We start from the raw sequence: 23,008 nt of genomic DNA, 5'->3' as shown, positions 1-23,008 counted from the left end.
GTTTACTTCAAAGTTCTGGAGAGCCCTCTGTAAACACCTGGATGTGAGATTGGACTTTTCCTTAGCTTATCACCCCCAGTCCAATGGGCAAGTTGAGAGGATCAACCAGATCATGGAGAATTATCTCCGCCACTTCATCTCTTCACAGTACGATAACTGGGTACAGCTTCTTCCATGGGCCGAGTTCTCATACAACAGCCACACAAGTGAATCCACCACTTCCACTCTGTTTCACATTGTGTACAGTCAACATCCTAGAGTCCCTCTTCCAGTGTCGACCACATCTCAAGTACTGCTGACTCTGCTTATGGGGACTTTTTGCAAATCTGGCAACAGACCCGATCCTCTATTTTACTGGCAGTCGATCGCATAAAGCGTAAAGCAGATACTAGGAGAAGAGAGCCACCTCAGTATCTTCCGGGCACTAAAGTCTGGCTGCCCTCTCGAAACATTCGCTTGAAGGTGCCTTCATACAAGTTTGCTCCCAGGTTCCTTGGTCCTTTCGAGATTCTGCAACAGATAAACCCTGTCTCCTATAAGCTGCGGCTGCCTCCTACCCTCAGAATCCCCAACTCCTTTCATGTGTCCCTCCTGAAGCCAGTGGTCCTGAACCGCTACAGCAAGACTTCTAGTTCCACAGTTGCTCCCAGCGGTTCATCTGATATATTCGAGGTGAAGGAGATCCTGGACTGAAAGAGGGTAGGAGGATGGACTTTCTATTTGGTGGACTGGAGAGGGTTTGGTCCTGAGGAGAGGTCCTGGGAGCCAGAAGAGAACCTCAGTGCCCCTGCATTTATTAAGAAATTCCCCTCTCGCTCTGGTCCCAAGAAAAGGGGGCATCAGGGGGGGGACACTGTAGCATCCATCGCCGCGGTCCGTCGGGTTTACTCACCTCCCGACGCCCGCAGCCATGGATCCGTGAGCGCTGGCCCCCATCTCCTTCCTAGGAGACGCCAGCACTCACTTCTGCTCTGGTCTGCTGGGTCCTGTAGGGTGCACGCGCACGCTCGTGCCCGGCCTTAAAGGGCCAGTGTGCGCACAATGGAAGTCGTCATCATTATCAACTGCCACGATGTTCTGGTCTATAAGAAGGCCCCAGGCCTTCTGATCCGTGCCTGAGCGTTGTTAGTTTTCCCAGTCTGTCTTGCAAATGGTCCATTAGTGTTTCCCGTTACAGTTGTTACCCGTGCCTTGTTACCTGTTTCTGTTTCCCGTGCTGTGCCTTTAGTATTGAGTCTGCCACGTCCGGAGGAATCCACCACGTCCTGTGTCATCTGCCACGTCCGGAGGATTCCGCCACGTCCGGAGGAATCCGCCACGTCCTGTGTCATCTGCCACGTCCAGAGGAAGCCGCCACATCTGGCGCAATCTGTGGCTCCTGTGTCATCTGCCACGTTTGGTGTTATCTGCTGCACCCATCTCCATCAGTCCCAGAGCTGCGGCCACCGTCTGGACTATCCAGGTACCCTTGTGCGGGACATTGTATTACTGGGGTTTCCTGTTGTTTGGCCAGCTGCCTCCCCGCTACGGCGGAACAGCCTAGTGTGTCCACTAACCTGCTCCGTGACAATCATGGTGTGGCGGTATTATTCGGTAACAGTATAATGGCATTATTCAGTCACTATGTGGTGTAATATGTGATCATGGCGTGGAGGTATTATTCAGTAACAGTACTGTGGTATTATTCAGTCACTATGTGGTGGTAATATGTGGTCATGGCGTGGAGGTATTATTCAGTAACAGTATGGTGGTATTATTCAGTCACTTTGTGGTGGTAATATGTGCTCATGGTGTGGCGGTATTATTTGTCTCTTTTTTAGTGGCATCATTGGTAATATTAGCCTTGGTATACTGGGTTTTGTTAAGTATAATTTTGTTGATGATATTTTTTTCCTTGTATAGAGAATAGTGGTATCATATGGTAACTTTGTAAATGTATAATTTAGCGGTATATTATCGTACATAGAAAATTGTACTGTACCTATTATGTTTACTATGGGGGTCCGCGTATCTAAGAGACAAGCAGGGTTTGGGGTGGGCCCAGGTGCAGAATTTTCCATGGGGCCCATAGGACTCTGGTTACGCCCCTTGTTAATGGGAATTCTATTATCTGAAAGATTTATAGAATAATTTGTAAAAGCACGCAGCGTATCCATCCTGTGCACCGCATGGAATTCCGGGGGAAAAATCGAACGAAACTGTGGTGCAGTTTTTTGCCTGGAATGTCCACTGCGGAAAACTGCAGCACTTAGCTGGCCCCCTAGCAGGCCAGCCTCCTGGGATGACATTTTATCCCGTATGACCACCGCTGCAGCCTGTGAAGTGGTCACATGGGATGAAACATCATCCCAGGAGGCTGCACTAGAGGGAGTAGGAGTTTTATATTTTTTATCTGAGTTGCATTTTTTGGGGCGGATATGCTGCGAACTCGCTGTGGGTTTTACCTCCTATTGAATTGGGAAAACCCACAAAAAATAAGCAACGTTCACACAAACACAATTGACATGCTGTGGAATAAAATTCTGCACCGCAGGTAAATTTCTGACCGTTTTTCCTGCTCCACTTTGCTGCTACTTTATTTGCTGTTGATTTTCCGCAGTGTGAACTGACCCTAAAACTGGTTGCTAGAAGTATATTGCACTAAAAAGTAACCCAATTCAAAATGCACCCTAGCAAATACCTCGGTATGGGCAAATAAGTGCCCCTTTACAGCCATGCACATATTGTCACTGCCGCTGCTTCCCCCCGCGGTTTACTTACCGGCTTTCGGCCATATATGGACAGAGACGTCAGGTACTCCATCTATGAGCGGAATCCCCGGCCAGGCGCTATCTACATGGCCCTGTGGCACTATATGGGAAGTGTGGCACTATCTACAGGGGACACTGGCACTATACACATGGGCACTGTGGCACTATGTGGGCTCTGGCACTTTGTATGTGGGCACTGTGGTACTATGTGGGCACTATCTACAATGGGCACTGTGGCACTATGTGGGCACTGACACTTTATATCTGGGCACTGTGGCACTATGTGGGCACTGTGCCACAATCTATATTGGGCACTGTAGCACTATGTGGGCACTTGCACTTAATATGTGGGAACTATGGTACTTCACTGTGGCACTATATGTGCACTGGCACTATCTACAGTGGGCACTGTGGCACTATCTACAGTGGGCACTCTGCTACTATGTGGGCACTGGCCCTATGTGGGCATTATCTACAGTGGGGACTGTGGCACTATGTCACTTTATATGTGGGGACTGTGGTGTTATCTACAGTGGGCACTGTGGTACAATGTGGGCACTGTCTATGTCGGCACTATCTACAGTGGGCACCGTGGCACTATCTACATGGGCACTGCAGTGTTTTCAGGGGGTTGGGACAAAATAACAGCCATGAAAAACGGGTGGCAAACGGCCAGAAAAAACGGATAGACGGAGGCCTAAGGCTACATTCACACGACAGTGAAAAAAAATGTCCATTAAAAACTGATCAACAGTGTGTCGCCAAATTTTCATCAATTTCCAGTCCGTGTCCTTTTTTAATAGCCGTGTGACATCCGTTTTGCATACGTTTTTCATGGGCACTAAAAAAACTGATCAATTTAATTTGTCAGACTTTTTATGTCCCAACCCCCTGAAAACACCCATAGGAAGGTCACATGTTCACCTAGACACTATTTACAGCCCCCCTGTAAATGCCACACAGCCCCCCTGTATATGATGCCACACAGCCTCCCTGTATATGATACCACACAGCCTCCCTGTAGATGATGCCACACAGCCCCCTGTATATGATGCCACACAGCCCCCCTGTATATGATGCCATACAGCCCCCTTGTATATGATGCCACACAGCCCCCCTGTATATGATGCCACACAGCCCTGATGTAGATGATGCCACACAGCCTCCCCGTATGATTCCACACAGCCTCCCTGTATATGATGCCACACAACCTCCCTGTATATGAAGTCACACAGCTTCCCTGTATATGATGCCACACAGTTTCCCTGTAGATGCCACACAGCCCCCTGTATATGATGCCACATAGCCTCCCTGTATATGCCACATAGCCTCCCTGTATATGATGCCACACAGCCTCCCTGTATATGATGCCACACAGTCTCCCTGTATATGATGCTACATAGCCTCCCTGTAGATGCCACACAGCCCCCATGTATATGATGCCACACAGCCTCCCTGTAGATGATGCCACATAGCCTCCCTATAGATGATGCCACACAGCCTTCCTGTAGATGCCACACAGCCCCGATGTAGATGATGCCATACAGCCGACCTGTAGATGCCCCACAGCCCCATTGTAGATGATGCCACACAGCCACCCTGTAGATGCCACATAGCCCCAATGTAGATGATGCCACACAGCCCCGATGTAGATGATGCCACACAGCCCCGATGTTGATGATGCCACACAGCCTCCCAGTAGATGCCACACAGCCCCGTTGTATACGATGCCACACAGCCCGACATTTATTAATAAACAATCGGCTGAATGCCTACACACTCACCGATGCACGCCGTCTTCATCAGGTGTGGTCTCTAGTCTTCACGTGTGGTCTCTCGTCTTCACGGGATCTGCAAAGTCGGCGCGATGATGTCATCAGTTCGCCTTCGCAGAACATGTGAAGACTAGAGAACATAGCTGAAGAATACGGCGCTGTATCGGTGAGTGTGTAGGGCATCCAGCGTCATCGCATTGCCAAAATCCAGCAAGGGAACAGTTACCTTGCCTCTTGAATCTCAATGTCACAGATCTGTTTTTTAACGGTTGTTACATGTATTGACGGCCATTAAAAACTCATCCATTGACTTCTATGGGGGCCGTCTGGCCGTGAAAATTGGCAAAAATAGGACATGTCCAATTTTTTGGACGGCCAATATTCAAGGGCCGTTAAAAAAACGGCCGTGTCAATACACCCATAGAACATCACTGTTCTGAAAAGAGCCGTGTGACGGCTGTTCAAAAAATGTCTGTCTCACAGCCTTTTTTAACTGTCGTGTGAATGTAGCCTAAGGCTACATTCACACGACAGTGAAAAAAAATGGCCATTAAAAACTGATCAACTGTCTATTTGTCATGGCCATTTTGCATCAGTGTGTCTTTAAATTTTCATCCATTTCCAGTCCGTCTGTTCGTTTTTAATGGGCATTAAAAATAACAGATGGATTTTATTTGTCAGCATTTATTTTGTCCCAACCCCCTGAAAATAACACAGTCCCCTTGTAGATAGTGCCGCAATGTCCCTGTAGATAGTGCCACAGTGCCCAATGTAGATAGTGCCAACATAGACACTGCCCACATAGTACCACAGTGCTAACATATAAAGTGACATAGTGCCATAGTGCCCACATATAAAGTGTCAGTGCCCACATAGTGCCACAGTGGCCACTATAGAAAGTGCCACAGTGCCCACATAGTGCTACAGTGCCCACATATAAAGTGCCAGTGCCCACATAGTGACACCGTGCCGACTCTAGATAGTGCCACAGTGTCCACAGTGCCCACATATAAATTGCCATAGTGCCCACATATAAAGTGCTAGTGCCTGCATAGTGCCACAGTGCCCATTGTAGATAGTGCCACAGTGTTCACATAGTACAACAGTACCCACATATAAAGTGACATAGTGGCCACATATAAAGTGCCAGTGCCCACATGGTGCCATAGTGCCCAATGTAGATAGTGCCACAGTGCCCACCTAGTACCACAGTGTTCACACATAAAGTGACATAGTGCCCACATACAAAGTACCAGAGCCCACATAGTGCCACAGTGCCCATGTAGAAAGCGCAACAGTATCCTCTGTAGATAGTACCACCCCCCATATAGTGCCACAGTGCCCATGTAGATACAGCCACACCCCCTGTAAATAGCACCATCCCCTGTAGACAGCACCCCCTGCAGATAGCACCATCCCCCTCTGTAGACAGCAACCCCCTGTAGATAGCACCACTCCCCTGTAGATAGCACCTCCCCTGTAGATAGCACAACCCCCCCTGTAGATAGCACCACCTCCCCTGTAGATAGCACCACCCCCCTGTAGATAGCACTACACTAACCCCCCCCCCCCTGTAGATAGCACCAACTACCCTGTAGATAGCACTACCACCCCCCCCCCCCCATAGATAGCGCCACTGTAGTTACCTGTAGGAGCGAAATCCAGCTGGTCGGGGACTCCATATATGGACAGTGACGTCAGGGACTACCTCTAAGAGCGGAATCCCCGGACAGAGCATCGGCAGCACTCTGGCCAGGGATTCCGCTCCAGAAGTAGCCCCTGACGTCTCTGTCCATACATGGATAGTGACACCAGGGGCTTCTCAAGCAGTGGAAACCCCGGCCAGAGCGTCGGCAACGCTCTGGCCGGGGATTCCACTACAGGAGTAATCCCTGACGCCACTGTCCATATATGGATAGTGACGCCGGGAACTTCTCCTGGAGTGGAATTCCATTCCTACAGGGAGCTACAGTGGCGCTATCTACAGGGGGGGCATCTACAGGAGGGGGTGCCATCTACATAGGGGGTGCTATCTACAGGGGGGTGCTATCTATAGGGGGTGCTTTCTACATAGGGGGTGCTATCTACAGGGGGTGCTATCTACAGGGTGTGCTATCTACATGGAGGTGTGCCATCTACATGGGGGGGTGCTATCTCTATGGGGGGGGTCAGAGGGAGCCCCTGAAGTCACTGTCCATATATGGACAGTGACGACAAGGGCTTTCCCAAGACAGAATTCCCTGGCCAAAGAACTTGCGATGCTCTGGCTGGGGACTTCAGTGTCAAAGGCTTCCCCAGGCTCAGCGCTCAAAGTAGCGCTGTGTCTGGGGAGTCCTCGGCGAGTATTAGTTTTTCCGGCCATTACAAGGATTGATTCTTTAAAAATGGCCTTTAAAAACTGATCCATTAAGTTCTATGGGAGCCGTCTGGGCGTGAAAACAGCTCAAAATAGGACAAGTCCTGTTTTTTGACGGCCAGTATTCACGGAACTACATTGTTCTGAAACGGACGTGTGATGGCCGTAAAAACAAACAGCCATCACACGGCTGTTTTTCACTGTCGTGTGAATGCAGCCTAACACCTTATAACAGCCTTATCTGTGTGTAATTAAAATACTGAGCAGTCACCCCTTCCCTCCTGAATGGTGGCTGTGTGAGTAGATGTTCATCAGTATTTTGCACCTGTGCAACCTCCCCCATATAACATTTTTACTTGTCTGCATCCTGCTGGGTATTTTAATCTGCTTATGTACTAGTAAGTATGACATTTTTCATTGATATGTACAAAAACATTTTAATACAGTTTATACTTTTCACACTATCGTAAAACCCATCAGTACCTGATCTTTAATATAAATCCACATGACTGCTTCTCTGCTGATCATCATTGCACACTAAAGCCATATTGATAACAATCACCGTTATTATGAATTGTTAAAAATGTTGACTGATTAAATATACTTCCGTCAGTCACTGAGTTGTGCTATATTTTTAGATTGTTAGATGCAAAGTTGCATGAAGGTTGTCATGTAAAGTGTTAGATATAAACTACTGAGTACATTTTTTAAATAATGTTTATAGGATCCATTTTATAATATTCTATTTTATAATAAATATAATAAGAAGAATTCATGCTTTTTTTTTTTTATTCCTGTTTGTCACAAAGTTGCAAGTATGTGGTCATAGCTGTAAACAACTGGATAAAACTAGTTTACTAATTAACCAGAGTCATATTTCAAAGCTCTATAAAAAGGTTTTCCCATCAGGAACATTTATGACATATCCACAGGTTATGTCATAAATGTCAGATAGATGCAGGTCCCCCATCTATCTCTAGAACAAGGCCCCCTTAACCCCGTTCTACCACTATGTGTTGCAGCTGAAAATGTGATTTCCGACCATAAAGAAGAAAACAGCATAACTCGCTGAGCTACGCTGTTTACGTAAGTCCCATAGTAGTGAATGGCAGTTACAGAAGCAGCGTAGCACACGAGCTATGCTGTTTCTGTAACTACCATTCAGTTCTATGGGACTTATGGAAACAGTGTAGCTCAGCGAGCTACGCTGTTTTCTTCTTCATGGTCGGAATCGCACGGTTCAGCCGCAACACAGAGCGGTAGAACGGGGTTTAGGGGGCCCTGTTCTAGAGATAGATGCGGTCCCGGAGGTGGGGCCCGCATCTATCTGACATTTATGACATATCCTGTGGATATCTCATAAATGTCCGTGAAGGTAAAACCCCTTTAACAATAATTCAATTTGTACCTTCCTTATTTTTACACCACATTAAAAAGTTATTTTTTTGTTTCTTTAGGACATAGTTGTGGGTAGATGTATAATGTTAAAAAATATGTTAACATGCAGATGAATATACCTTCTCAAAGTAGTTGAACTCCATTGCTATTTCCCTAAAGAAAAAATACACATGATCCTTCCACTCCACAGCATTGACAAAATATGGATCTAGGCAAGAAAAGAAAGGAAAGATGTGGTTTTAATTATTCAACTCCAAATAACTCATCAGCCCTAGATGGAGTGTGAAATTTGCAAAACTGACTCCAATGCTACGGTGCTTTTTACATGAGATTTCCACACTACGCACAAGGCAGGGCTCTACGTCTGCCTAGATTTGTCCTGCAAATGGCGTGTCTCTGAAATCACTCTGTGTCAACATGTATTATAAAAATCACATTCAATAACATTAAATAGTTGGCACAACACAAGGCAAAACTCAAAGTTTTTCTTTGAGTTTACATTTAATTCAGTAAAAAAGAGTATTTCACCAGATTTTCATCATATGGAACTACTGTCCCGTACTGAAAACATGATTACAGTGTGGGACAGTTGTCCCGCAGCGAGGCAGTGACACCTAGCGTCATAGAGAACAATGATGCTGGGAGACCATTTCTCCCTGCAAATGTGTTTCAGCTCATCAATATGTCTGGGATGCCACTCTTTAGATTATGCCACAGCATTTTGTTAGGGTCAAGGCGAGGACTATGACTTGGCCATTCCAAAACACTAATCTTCTTTTTCAAACATTCTTTAGTTAAATAGACTTCCCATGGGCGGGACATCTAGGATGGCCACATTTTAGCTGAGCTCCCGCAGGCTGACACGAACACGGCCCGGCTGACGGGATACCGGAGCTGCACAGGGCGGATTTCGGGCAGGAGCAGAGGAGCCCGGTCTGCTGAGTCGCGGGAGCGACACAGGGGCACTGGAAGTCGGCCCGGAGAGCGGGCACAGAGACGCCGCGCGCGGTGGTGAGGCTGGAGCCTGCCATCTTGGAGAGCGGACCACGTGGCGCTCCCCCTGCAGGTGGGGGATCAGAGAGAGGAACACGGGCGGCCATCGGACCAGAGCGGCTGCTTCCCGGTCCACAGCAGGGCTTAGCTGGGAGGACGCTGCCGACAGTAACCGCACCGGAGAGGACGCACAGAGGAGAGAGGGGAGTCAGCGAGCAAGCCGATCCGGACCGGCACAGATAAGTGAAACGGGGGGAGGCGCATATCTCCCTATCCCCTTGCTAGGAGACCCTGCCAAATAATTAATACACCCTGCAGGCTACTGAGGACCCCATAACCCCCCATATAACGATAAGACTGTGCTCTACATTTCTGCATCCACTCCCCACTAGGAGGGGACAAATCTTGTGTGTCAAACTATACTCTGCAACCCTGCATGGACGCTTAATTTACATCTTTCTGCCTGCATCGCTACTACCTCACTTACTGCCTAGACATCCTGGGGTGAGACCTGCGAAGGGAGGTGGGAATAACCGTGGAAAATCCCTCCTGGGACGTATGTTTGGTCTTTTGAGCGACCCCCTCCTGCTTTTGATGATCTCTATGCCGTTGCATATGTGAATTGAGCGGCCCTCCCCCACAGTGCACTTATCCCAAAGATAAAAGCTCTCGGCCTGTCTGGCCCTTACCGTCTGCTGGATGGACAAGTACTTACATAAATCTGGGCAAGCTAGAGCCACCCGATCCTCCTCGACGGCGCTGCCTTCTGCCTCGACAACCTCCACTATGCAGTCTACACAGCGGAAAAACAGAAAGGGCTCATCAAAGGGTCCGGCCGTGGCGGCCGCACAGTCATACCATGAGGCGCCTTCAGGCGGCTCAGTGTCTGGAGACATAACACCGCCAAATCTCTCAGGGCCTCCGAGTCCGTCCTCCCAAGCATCGCTAATGCACACCCAGGCCGCTGAAGTGGCAAAAGAAGTATCCCGCCTTATCATCCCTATCTTTGACAAAAGATTGGACCTTTTACAATCCTCTATTAACACGGTGTTGGCTCAGGTGACCGCAAATTCCCAGAAGCTGGGGGACTTGGAGACCAGAACCATGTCCTGTGAAACGGAGGTGACTCGTCTGGAGGGTCTAACCACCCATCAAGATGCCCTTATTCACACACTGCAAGAAAAATTGGATGATTTGGAAAATCGAGAAAGACGCAATAATCTGCGATTCGTCGGCATCCCGGAGGTTGTTACAGCGGAAACCCTTGCTAAGTATTTGTCTACTGATCTTCCCAGGGCTCTTAGTGTTCAAACGCTGGAAGATCCCCTGTCCATTGAGCGGGCCCACCGCCTGGGGCAGAGGAGAGACCAGGGTGGAGGGGGCAGGCCGAGGGCTGTCATAGCCCGCTACCATAACTGGACTGTTAAAGAACGGATCCTCAGGGCGTACAGACAGGCCCCGGAACTTCGGGTTCATGGCCACAAAATCCTACTGTTTCAGGACTTCTCCATTCAAGTGTCCCAGAAGCGTAAAGCTTTCACACCAATCTGTAAACATCTCCATGACAACAATATCCGCTTTCAGCTGCACTGTGCGGCAAAATTACGTGTGGTGGAGAATGGCCGGGCCCGACTGTACGACTCCCCAGAGGAAGCTGCCAGAAGATATCCTCCAGCGGTGGTGGACTGATATACATTCATTATACTGTGGCGGAGACTGTTCATTTTCTGGCCTATTGGCTTCTTGTTGGTTAAATGGGTCGTGAGATCCTTGGTTTGCTCTATGGAAGCTATATGTGTTTTTCCGCCTGTAGATGGTGGAGTGTTTATAGCAGCCATCTTACTCAATGTAATGCATTTACTTGTGTGATGAAGTTATTTTGTTTTTGGTTTAGGTTTTTACGCTTGCTGCCTCTCTCTCTTAGGTTACCTGTAGCCTCTTGTGACCGGAAATGGTCCCCCCATTCTTGTATGCTGACTACACTTCGCGCTCGCTGGGACGGGAAGTGGCGTCGTGATAGCGTTTGGATCATACTGACAGAAGTCATACGTCTAGACACAGGATGAGTACCCTAATAAGCACATCACATGAGTCCCATACACCCCCTACCCTACACATGGTGTCATGGAATGTGGCAGGTCTGAATACCCCTGAAAAATGACGCAAAGTGCTCGCACATATAAAGCGTCAACGCGCAGATATCATCTTTTTGCAGGAAACTCACTGGAGAACGGACCACTATGTTCCTATCCGGGCCTCCTGGTTAGATGTGCCAGTGGTCTCCATCAAGACACGTGGGGTCGCTGTATATTTCAGAAAAGGCCTGCCATACTCCATCCAGGATAGATACTCTGACCCTGATGGCCGTTTTGTGTACATCCGACTTACTGTAGCTGACAAATCTTACTCTCTCCTTAACATCTACGCCCCCAACCTGACGTCTGACGGTTTTTATCCTAAGCTACTGGAATTCTTGTTGCAAAGGGAATGCTCGGATCTGATTGTGGCTGGAGACTATAATTTAGCTTCTTACCCTCCCCTAGACAGATCGGGTGTGGACCATGCTGACTCCCCTCCTAATTCGCAAATGGCCTTCTTCATGGAACATCTCTCTTTATGTGACCCCTGGATACTCCATAATCCGCAAGTGGGAGACTATACTTTTTACTCTGCAGTACACGACTCTTTTTCTAGAATTGATTACATAATGCTCACTACAGACTTGTTCTCAAGAGTGACACGGACTGATATTCGACCCATCGCGATATCAGATCACGCTCTTGTGTCCCTGACCTTAGAGGGGCTGCCCCGTAATATGGGCCGTGTGCTTTTGGCAAGGGACACACGCTCAGGGGCATTACACTCGGAAACAGAGAAAATTGAAGCAGTATTTGCGGAGTAAAGAGTTTCCAAAAAGGCCTTCACTACAGGGCAGCTCCCACTGATATGTCAAAAGTGAAGGCCTTTTTGGAAACTCTTTCCATGCCTAGCGTCTCGGAGGAACAAAACATGCTTTTAGAGGCGGACATCTCGGAAGAGGAAGTCTGCCTAGCCATCTCCTCTTCACATAACCACAAATCCCCAGGGCCCGACGGTTTTCCGATAGAGTACTACAAGATGCTATCCCCAGACATAGTCCCACATCTTACTCGCTTACTCAACGACATTTATCGTAACAACTTGGTAGTAGACTCGTTTTTTGACTCTCGAACCATAATTATCCCTAAACCGAATAAGGACCCAGTCTTACCCCAGTCCTACAGATCCATCTCCCTGCTCAATCAGGACTACAAACTCCTGTCCAAAATCTTAGCGAATCGTATCCAGACATTCCTTCCCGCAATCGCCCACCCTTCCCAGATGGGGTTCATCTCTGGCAGATACTCCTCTAAAAGCATTCGGGCGGTAATTGCTGCAACGGTGCGGGCCCAGGAGGATGGCCAACTTCCAACCATGCTGCTCAGTCTAGATGCTGAAAAAGCTTTTGATAAGGTCTTTTGGCCCTTTTTAAACGAGACGATGCGTGGTAGGAATTTTGGTCAGACCTTTCTGACGTATCTGCACTCCTTACAGATGCAGGCCACTACGAATCTATTTATTAACGGACACCTCTCTCAGACTATAGATTTATTCAGAGGCACGAAACAGGGCTGCCCCCTCTCCCCCATCCTATTCAACATGTCATTAGACCCCCTATTATACCACATTTCCTCATCATCCACGTTCAGGGGTATACATCTGGGGAGTTACGAATTGAAGATGATGGCATATGCGGATGATCTTCTTCTTGTACCCAAGGATCCCAGGCACACTTTGTCCCTGGCCCTGGAGGAGCTACAAACGCTGGGGAAACTTTCTGGCTACACCCTGAACGTGGATAAAATTCTAAAGTCCTAATTCTAAAAGGCCCTTGCACGCCCCTATGGTCATCGCAGTACTCCCTGAAATGGTGCCTTTCCTCGATAAAATACCTGGGGATTGAGATTACTAGAGTGCCTTCTGCCCTTTATAATTGCAATATTTCTAAATATCTTGTAGCCTTGGAATACACATTGAAATCGTGGCAACACTTCTCTCTCTCTCATTCATGGGCAGGGCAAATCTACTGAAAATGGTGGAATTCCCTAAACTTCTTTATCTATTCCAATCCCTGCCTGTGTATTTGAGACCGAAGGATGAAAAGCTCATAAATAAACTCTACAGGGGATTTATCTGGGCGGGGGGTCGGCTGAGGATCCCATTTCATGTTTGAACTTCCAGAATATTAGGATTTATAACTTAGCGGCATTAGCCAGGGTTATATCGGACTGGGCACAAGGCACCTCATACTATACCACCCCCCAGGTGGATCAGTCCTTCACCCCGGGGATTTCCCTTATAAACCTTCTACATCTCCCATATGACATGTTGCCTACTGACTCTAGGGTCAACCCGCTCATAATTACAATTTGGAGGACCTGGCATAAGATCCACCATATGCTGCACCTAGATACCCAATTTTCTCCAGCACTGACCCTGGTCAGGAACCTGCGATTCCAGCAGGGTGCCTCACATCATGTTTTTACCTCCTGGCATGATAATGGTATTAACTCCTTGGGGGCCCTTTTGCATCCCACGCTTAACACAATGCTCTCCCTACAGGACTTACAAATTAAATATCCACACATCTCTCTCCCCTTCTTTAACTATTTACAGGCCCAGAGTTATACGCAGGTGGTGCTGAGTCACATTTCGCCCGATGAATGGACTTCCCTTTTTAAATCATTGATACTAGAGCCAGGAACACATCTCGCGCGAATATCTAGATTATCCGAATTTCTTCATCCCTCCATAGACTATAGTACTCCTGGCTTAGGCCTAGCGAAATGGGAGGTAGATGATGCGACTTTAACCCCTTCAGTCATACTCCAGGCCACAATTTTTGCGCACAAACTCTTGCCCTCAGCAAGATATGTGGAGATGTGGCTCAAGGTGGCTCATCGAGCATATATTACACCTCAAAGGGGCCACAGGATGGGACTGTATGATACCTCGGACTGTTTTAAGTGTGTGAGACGGAGGCAAACTTATACCATTGCTTATGGGCGTGCCCTCGCATTAGGGAGTTCTGGGAGAGGGTTGGAGACTTCGCAAAGACTAACATGATGGGTCAGTTCGCTTTGACCTCCCAATGGGCAATTCTGGGGTATGTGGAAACAGGCACACAGGATCATACCCGAAATGAACTTCGCATCCTACATTTATTGGCAGCAGCAGGCAGGAAGGTGATACTGCAGGTGTGGAACCACACCCAGGCCCCGCACCTTCAGGTTTTCCTGGAAAAATTATCCTTTATCATGAAGATGGATTGGGTGGAGGCTTCACACCAGAAGGAGAAAAGGGTTAAGACTTTCTTTCAGATCTGGGAGGGCTTCATTTCTCTACTACCCCAACGAGTAAAAGTTAAAATACATACCTGCTTCCAACCCACTACATGGTATCAGAGGAGGAGGCTGGCTGGGGACACTCTGCTGTAGGACTTCCATTCATGCCTGGGATAGGGTGTAGAAGGGGGGAGTGTAGACAGCTGGGGACAGGGAATGGATGTTACAGACTTCTGAAAGGAGGACTGGGGGGATGACACGTGGTATACAAGAGAGGCGGCGGGCAATGAAGGTTTTATTTTCTGATAGTATTTTGGTTTTTATGTTTGGTTATGTGTCCAAGCAATATGGCCCACCGTTGTGTGGCCGAGAAGGAGGCTAGAGTGCACGATTTATCCCTTGCTGAGACGAGATAAACACAACGGAGACAGTGGTAATGACATGTATAAACTCTCGTTCTGTATATAGGCAGAGACTGTATTATTTGAATGTACCTATCTGCCTGACTTGCAAGTCAGTATTTGCTTTTCAAATGCACTAAGTCGCCTGAGATGACTTTATGTTGTTATTTTGTTGTTTTATAGGGAAAAATAATAAAAACAAATTTAAAAAAACAAAACAAAAACATTCTTTAGTTGATTTACTTGTGTGCTTTGGGTCGTCTTGTTGCATCACTCCACATCTCTTCAGCTTGAGGTTACGGACTGCTGCCCTTACTTTCTCTTGTAAAATGTTTTGATACACCCTTGAATTTTATGTTCCCTCAATAATTGCAACGTGACCAGGCCCAAACCATAATGCTCCCTCAACCATGCTTGAAAGTTGGGATTAGGTTTTTAGGTTTTGAGGTTCTTGAGACCATGACTTTTTTGGACAGCAGCCGTTTCTTTCATGGTTTTCGTCCATGAACACCATTCTTGTTCAATGTTTTCGTAATAGTGGACACTAGGGTTGTCACAATACCAGAATTTGGACTTCGATACTGATACTTTGTGTAGTATTGCGATTCTCGATACAAAAACGATACTTTGCCAAAAATTAAATATTTTCTGATGTGAGGCACATGGTGTTATGAATTTTGAGCCTCTCATTAATAGTAATTAACTCCAGTCATAACGGGCAACATTGGGTTAATGTGTGAGGTCCATAATGGGGGTAATTACTAGTAATGTGAGGCACATGAAGGTTTAAAATTCATAACACCATGTGCCTCACATTAACCCCTTCCCGCTTTGGCCACTTTTGACCTTCCTGACAGAGCCTAATTTTTCAAATCTGACATGTTTCACTTTATGTGGTAATACCTTCAGAATGCTTTTACCTATCCAAGCGATTCTGAGAATGTTTTCTCGTCACATATTGGACTTTATGTTACTGTTAAAATTTTCTCAGTACATTTAGTATTTAATTGTGAAAAGAACCCAAATTTTGTGAAAAAAATGCAAAAGTTTGCATTTTTCTAAATTTAAATGTACCTGCTTGTAAGTTAGGCAGTTATACCACACAAAATTGTTGCTAATTAACATCCCCCATATGTCTACTTTAGATTTGCAACGTTTTTTGAACATCCTTTGATTTTTGTAGGACGTTACAAGGCTTAGAACTTTAGCAGCAATTTCTCACAATTTCAAGAAAATTTCGAAAGGCTATTTTTTCAGGGACGAGTTCAGTTGTGAAGTGGCTTTTAGGGCCTTATATATTAGAAACCCCCAATAAGTCACCCCATTTTAAAAACTTCACCCCTCAGAGTATTCTCAACCCTTTAAACTTTTCACAGGAATTAAACCAAAGCAGAGGTTAAATTTACAAATTTCACTTTTATTTATTTTTTTGCAGAAATTCATTTTTAACCCCTTAAGGACGCAGCCTAGTTTGGGCCTTAAGGCTCAGAGCCCATTTTTCAAATCTGACATATTTCACTTTATGTGGTAATAACGTCGGAATGCTTAAACCTATCCAAGCGATTCTGAGATTGTTTTCTCGTGACACTTTGGGCTTCATGTTCGTGGTAAAATTTGGTCGATATATTCAGTGTTTATTGGTGAAAAATTGCAAAATTTAGAGAAAATTTTGAAAAAATTGCATTTTTCAGAATTTAAATGCATCTGCTTGTAAAACAGACGGTTATACCACCCAAAATAGTTACTAGTTCACATTTCCCATATGTCTACTTTAGATTGGCATCGTTTTTTTAACATTCTTTTATTTTTCTTGGACGTTACAAGGCTTAGAACATAAACAGCAATTTCTCATATTTTTAAGAAAATTTCAAAAGCCTTTTTTTTAAGGTACCTCTTGAGTTCTGAAGTGGCTTTGAGGGGCCTATGTATTAGAAACCCCCATAAAACACCCCATTTTAAAAACTAGACCCCTCAAAGTATTCAAAACAGCATTTAGAAAGTTTTTTAACCCTTCAGGCATTTCACAGGAATTAAAGCAATGTGGAGGTGAAATTTGCAAATTTCATTTTTCTTGCTGAATTTCAATATTATTCCATTTTTTTCTGTAACACAGAAGATTTTACCAGAGAAATACTACTAAATATGTATTGTCCAGATTCTGCAGTTTTTAGAAATGTCCCACATGTGGCTCTAGTGCGCTCGTGGAATAAAACACAAGCCTCAGAAACAAAGGAGCACCTAGTGCATTTTGAGGCCTCTTTTTTATTAGAATATATTTTAGGCAGCATGCCAGGTTTGAAGAGGTGTTGAGGTATGAAAGCAATGGAAACCCACCAGAAGTGACCCCATTTTGGAAACTAGACCCCTCAAGGAATTCATTTATGGTTGTTGTTATCATTTTGACCACACCGTTTTTTCACAGCACCTATTTGAATTGGGCTGTGAAATTAAAAAAATGATATTTTTTCCATTAAGATGTAATTTTTGTTCAAAATTTCTTATTTTCACAAGGAATAAAACACCCCATTTTGTTGCCCAATTTGTCCTTAGTGCGGCAATACCCCATTTGTGGTGATAAACTGCCGTTTGGGCCCATGGGAGGACTCAGAAGGAAAGGAGCGCTATGTGTTTGTTGGAGTCCAGATTTTGCTGGATTGGTTTTCGGGTTCCATGTCGCATTTGCAGAGCCCCAGAGGTATGAAAGCAATGGAAACCCACCAGAAGTGACCCCATTTTGGAAACTAGACCCCTCAAGGAATTCATTTATGGTTGTTGTTATCATTTTGACCACACCGTTTTTTCACAGCACCTATTTGAATTGGGCTGTGAATTAAAAAAATGATATTTTTTTCCATTAAGATGTAATTTTTGTTCAAAATTTCTTATTTTCACAAGGAATAAAACACCCCATTTTGTTGCCCAATTTGTCCTGAGTGCGGCAATACCCCATTTGTGGTGATAAACTGATGTTTGGGCCCATGGCAGGACTCAGAAGGAAAGGACCACCATTTGGCCTACTGGAGCTTTTCTTGTGCTAAGTCATGTAGGCAGAAGCCCCTGAGGTACCAGTACAGTTAAAACCCCCGAGAAGTGACCCCATTTTAAAAACTACACCCCTTAAGACATTCATCTAGTGGTGTAGTGAGCATTTTGACCCCACAGTTATTGTGTAAAAGGTAATGCGCAGCAGATGGTGCAAAGTGAGATTTGCAATTTCCTATGCATATATGCCATTTCAGTGTCTGATATATTGTGCCCAGCATGTGCCACTGGAGACATACACCCCATAAATTGTAATGTGGGTTCTCCCGGGTACGGCAATACCCTACATGTGGCTGTTATTAGCTGACTGGGCACACGACAGGGCTCAGAAGGGAAGGACCACCATTTAGCCTACTGGAGCTTTTCTGGTGCTAAGTCATGTAGGCAGAACCCCTGAGGTACCAGTACAGTTGAAACCCCCGAGAAGTGACCCCATTTTAAAAACTACACCCCTTAAGACATTCATCTAGTGGTGTAGTGAGCATTTTGACCCCACAGTTATTGTGTAAAAGGTAATGCGCAGCAGATGGTGCAAAGTGAGATTTGCAATTTCCTATGCATATATGCCATTTCAGTGTCTGATATATTGTGCCCAGCATGTGCCACTGGAGACATACACCCCATAAATTGTAATGTGGGTTCTCCCGGGTACGGCAATACCCTACATGTGGCTGTTATTAGCTGCCTGGGCACACGACAGGGCTCAGAAGGGAAGGACCACCATTTAGCCTACTGGAGCTTTTCTGGTGCTAAGTCATGTAGGCAGAACCCCTGAGGTACCAGTACAGTTGAAACCCCCGAGAAGTGACCCCATTTTAAAAACTACACCCCTTAAGACATTCATCTAGTGGTGTAGTGAGCATTTTGACCCCACAGTTATTGTGTAAAAGGTAATGCGCAGCAGATGGTGCAAAGTGAGATTTGCAATTTCCTATGCATATATGCCATTTCAGTGTCTGATATATTGTGCCCAGCATGTGCCACTGGAGACATACACCCCATAAATTGTAATGTGGGTTCTCCCGGGTACGGCAATACCCTACATGTGGCTGTTATTAGCTGCCTGGGCACACGACAGGGCTCAGAAGGGAAGGACCACCATTTAGCCTACTGGAGCTTTTCTGGTGCTAAGTCATGTAGGCAGAACCCCTGAGGTACCAGTACAGTTGAAACCCCCGAGAAGTGACCCCATTTTAAAAACTACACCCCTTAAGACATTCATCTAGTGGTGTAGTGAGCATTTTGACCCCACAGTTATTGTGTAAAAGGTAATGCGCAGCAGATGGTGCAAAGTGAGATTTGCAATTTCCTATGCATATATGCCATTTCAGTGTCTGATATATTGTGCCCAGCATGTGCCACTGGAGACATACACCCCATAAATTGTAATGTGGGTTCTCCCGGGTACGGCAATACCCTACATGTGGCTGTTATTAGCTGCCTGGGCACACGACAGGGCTCAGAAGGGAAGGACCACCATTTAGCCTACTGGAGCTTTTCTGGTGCTAAGTCATGTAGGCAGAACCCCTGAGGTACCAGTACAGTTGAAACCCCCGAGAAGTGACCCCATTTTAAAAACTACACCCCTTAAGACATTCATCTAGTGGTGTAGTGAGCATTTTGACCCCACAGTTATTGTGTAAAAGGTAATGCGCAGCAGATGGTGCAAAGTGAGATTTGCAATTTCCTATGCATATATGCCATTTCAGTGTCTGATATATTGTGCCCAGCATGTGCCACTGGAGACATACACCCCATAAATTGTAATGTGGGTTCTCCCGGGTACGGCAATACCCTACATGTGGCTGTTATTAGCTGCCTGGGCACACGACAGGGCTCAGAAGGGAAGGACCACCATTTAGCCTACTGGAGCTTTTCTGGTGCTAAGTCATGTAGGCAGAACCCCTGAGGTACCAGTACAGTTGAAACCCCCGAGAAGTGACCCCATTTTAAAAACTACACCCCTTAAGACATTCATCTAGTGGTGTAGTGAGCATTTTGACCCCACAGTTATTGTGTAAAAGGTAATGCGCAGCAGATGGTGCAAAGTGAGATTTGCAATTTCCTATGCATATATGCCATTTCAGTGTCTGATATATTGTGCCCAGCATGTGCCACTGGAGACATACACCCCATAAATTGTAATGTGGGTTCTCCCGGGTACGGCAATACCCTACATGTGGCTGTTATTAGCTGACTGGGCACACGACAGGGCTCAGAAGGGAAGGACCACCATTTAGCCTACTGGAGCTTTTCTGGTGCTAAGTCATGTAGGCAGAACCCCTGAGGTACCAGTACAGTTGAAACCCCCGAGAAGTGACCCCATTTTAAAAACTACACCCCTTAAGACATTCATCTAGTGGTGTAGTGAGCATTTTGACCCCACAGTTATTGTGTAAAAGGTAATGCGCAGCAGATGGTGCAAAGTGAGATTTGCAATTTCCTATGCATATATGCCATTTCAGTGTCTGATATATTGTGCCCAGCATGTGCCACTGGAGACATACACCCCATAAATTGTAATGTGGGTTCTCCCGGGTACGGCAATACCCTACATGTGGCTGTTATTAGCTGCCTGGGCACACGACAGGGCTCAGAAGGGAAGGACCACCATTTAGCCTACTGGAGCTTTTCTGGTGCTAAGTCATGTAGGCAGAACCCCTGAGGTACCAGTACAGTTGAAACCCCCGAGAAGTGACCCCATTTTAAAAACTACACCCCTTAAGACATTCATCTAGTGGTGTAGTGAGCATTTTGACCCCACAGTTATTGTGTAAAAGGTAATGCGCAGCAGATGGTGCAAAGTGAGATTTGCAATTTCCTATGCATATATGCCATTTCAGTGTCTGATATATTGTGCCCAGCATGTGCCACTGGAGACATACACCCCATAAATTGTAATGTGGGTTCTCCCGGGTACGGCAATACCCTACATGTGGCTGTTATTAGCTGCCTGGGCACACGACAGGGCTCAGAAGGGAAGGACCACCATTTAGCCTACTGGAGCTTTTCTGGTGCTAAGTCATGTAGGCAGAACCCCTGAGGTACCAGTACAGTTGAAACCCCCGAGAAGTGACCCCATTTTAAAAACTACACCCCTTAAGACATTCATCTAGTGGTGTAGTGAGCATTTTGACCCCACAGTTATTGTGTAAAAGGTAATGCGCAGCAGATGGTGCAAAGTGAGATTTGCAATTTCCTATGCATATATGCCATTTCAGTGTCTGATATATTGTGCCCAGCATGTGCCACTGGAGACATACACCCCATAAATTGTAATGTGGGTTCTCCCGGGTACGGCAATACCCTACATGTGGCTGTTATTAGCTGACTGGGCACACGACAGGGCTCAGAAGGGAAGGACCACCATTTAGCCTACTGGAGCTTTTCTGGTGCTAAGTCATGTAGGCAGAACCCCTGAGGTACCAGTACAGTTGAAACCCCCGAGAAGTGACCCCATTTTAAAAACTACACCCCTTAAGACATTCATCTAGTGGTGTAGTGAGCATTTTGACCCCACAGTTATTGTGTAAAAGGTAATGCGCAGCAGATGGTGCAAAGTGAGATTTGCAATTTCCTATGCATATATGCCATTTCAGTGTCTGATATATTGTGCCCAGCATGTGCCACTGGAGACATACACCCCATAAATTGTAATGTGGGTTCTCCCGGGTACGGCAATACCCTACATGTGGCTGTTATTAGCTGCCTGGGCACACGACAGGGCTCAGAAGGGAAGGACCACCATTTAGCCTACTGGAGCTTTTCTGGTGCTAAGTCATGTAGGCAGAACCCCTGAGGTACCAGTACAGTTGAAACCCCCGAGAAGTGACCCCATTTTAAAAACTACACCCCTTAAGACATTCATCTAGTGGTGTAGTGAGCATTTTGACCCCACAGTTATTGTGTAAAAGGTAATGCGCAGCAGATGGTGCAAAGTGAGATTTGCAATTTCCTATGCATATATGCCATTTCAGTGTCTGATATATTGTGCCCAGCATGTGCCACTGGAGACATACACCCCATAAATTGTAATGTGGGTTCTCCCGGGTACGGCAATACCCTACATGTGGCTGTTATTAGCTGCCTGGGCACACGACAGGGCTCAGAAGGGAAGGACCACCATTTAGCCTACTGGAGCTTTTCTGGTGCTAAGTCATGTAGGCAGAACCCCTGAGGTACCAGTACAGTTGAAACCCCCGAGAAGTGACCCCATTTTAAAAACTACACCCCTTAAGACATTCATCTAGTGGTGTAGTGAGCATTTTGACCCCACAGTTATTGTGTAAAAGGTAATGCGCAGCAGATGGTGCAAAGTGAGATTTGCAATTTCCTATGCATATATGCCATTTCAGTGTCTGATATATTGTGCCCAGCATGTGCCACTGGAGACATACACCCCATAAATTGTAATGTGGGTTCTCCCGGATACGGCAATACCCTACATGTGGCTGTTATTAGCTGCCTGGGCACACGACAGGGCTCAGAAGGGAAGGACCACCATTTAGCCTACTGGAGCTTTTCTGGTGCTAAGTCATGTAGGCAGAACCCCTGAGGTACCAGTACAGTTGAAACCCCCGAGAAGTGACCCCATTTTAAAAACTACACCCCTTAAGACATTCATCTAGTGGTGTAGTGAGCATTTTGACCCCACAGTTATTGTGTAAAAGGTAATGCGCAGCAGATGGTGCAAAGTGAGATTTGCAATTTCCTATGCATATATGCCATTTCAGTGTCTGATATATTGTGCCCAGCATGTGCCACTGGAGACATACACCCCATAAATTGTAATGTGGGTTCTCCCGGGTACGGCAATACCCTACATGTGGCTGTTATTAGCTGCCTGGGCACACGACAGGGCTCAGAAGGGAAGGACCACCATTTAGCCTACTGGAGCTTTTCTGGTGCTAAGTCATGTAGGCAGAACCCC

The 23,008-nt window shown here is 46.2% G+C and overlaps 1 protein-coding gene across 3 annotated transcripts in view; it reads right to left on the bottom strand.

Annotated features, from left to right (window-relative positions):
• Positions 1 to 23,008, bottom strand: part of SEMA6B (semaphorin 6B) — a 467,458-nt gene that overhangs the window by 248,875 nt on the left and 195,575 nt on the right. For all 3 annotated transcript variants that reach the window (XM_075863818.1, XM_075863808.1, XM_075863825.1), the window contains one exon: positions 8,399 to 8,487. In XM_075863818.1, coding sequence (XP_075719933.1) covers positions 8,399 to 8,487 — 89 coding nt within the window. The remainder of the gene's footprint in view (positions 1 to 8,398; positions 8,488 to 23,008) is intronic.

This window comes from Rhinoderma darwinii, chromosome 1 (assembly GCF_050947455.1).
Source record: "Rhinoderma darwinii isolate aRhiDar2 chromosome 1, aRhiDar2.hap1, whole genome shotgun sequence".
Classification (NCBI taxonomy): Eukaryota; Metazoa; Chordata; class Amphibia; order Anura; family Rhinodermatidae; genus Rhinoderma; species Rhinoderma darwinii.
The sequence above is the reverse complement of the archived record's forward strand: the minus strand, read 5'-3'. Positions and strand labels throughout refer to the sequence as shown.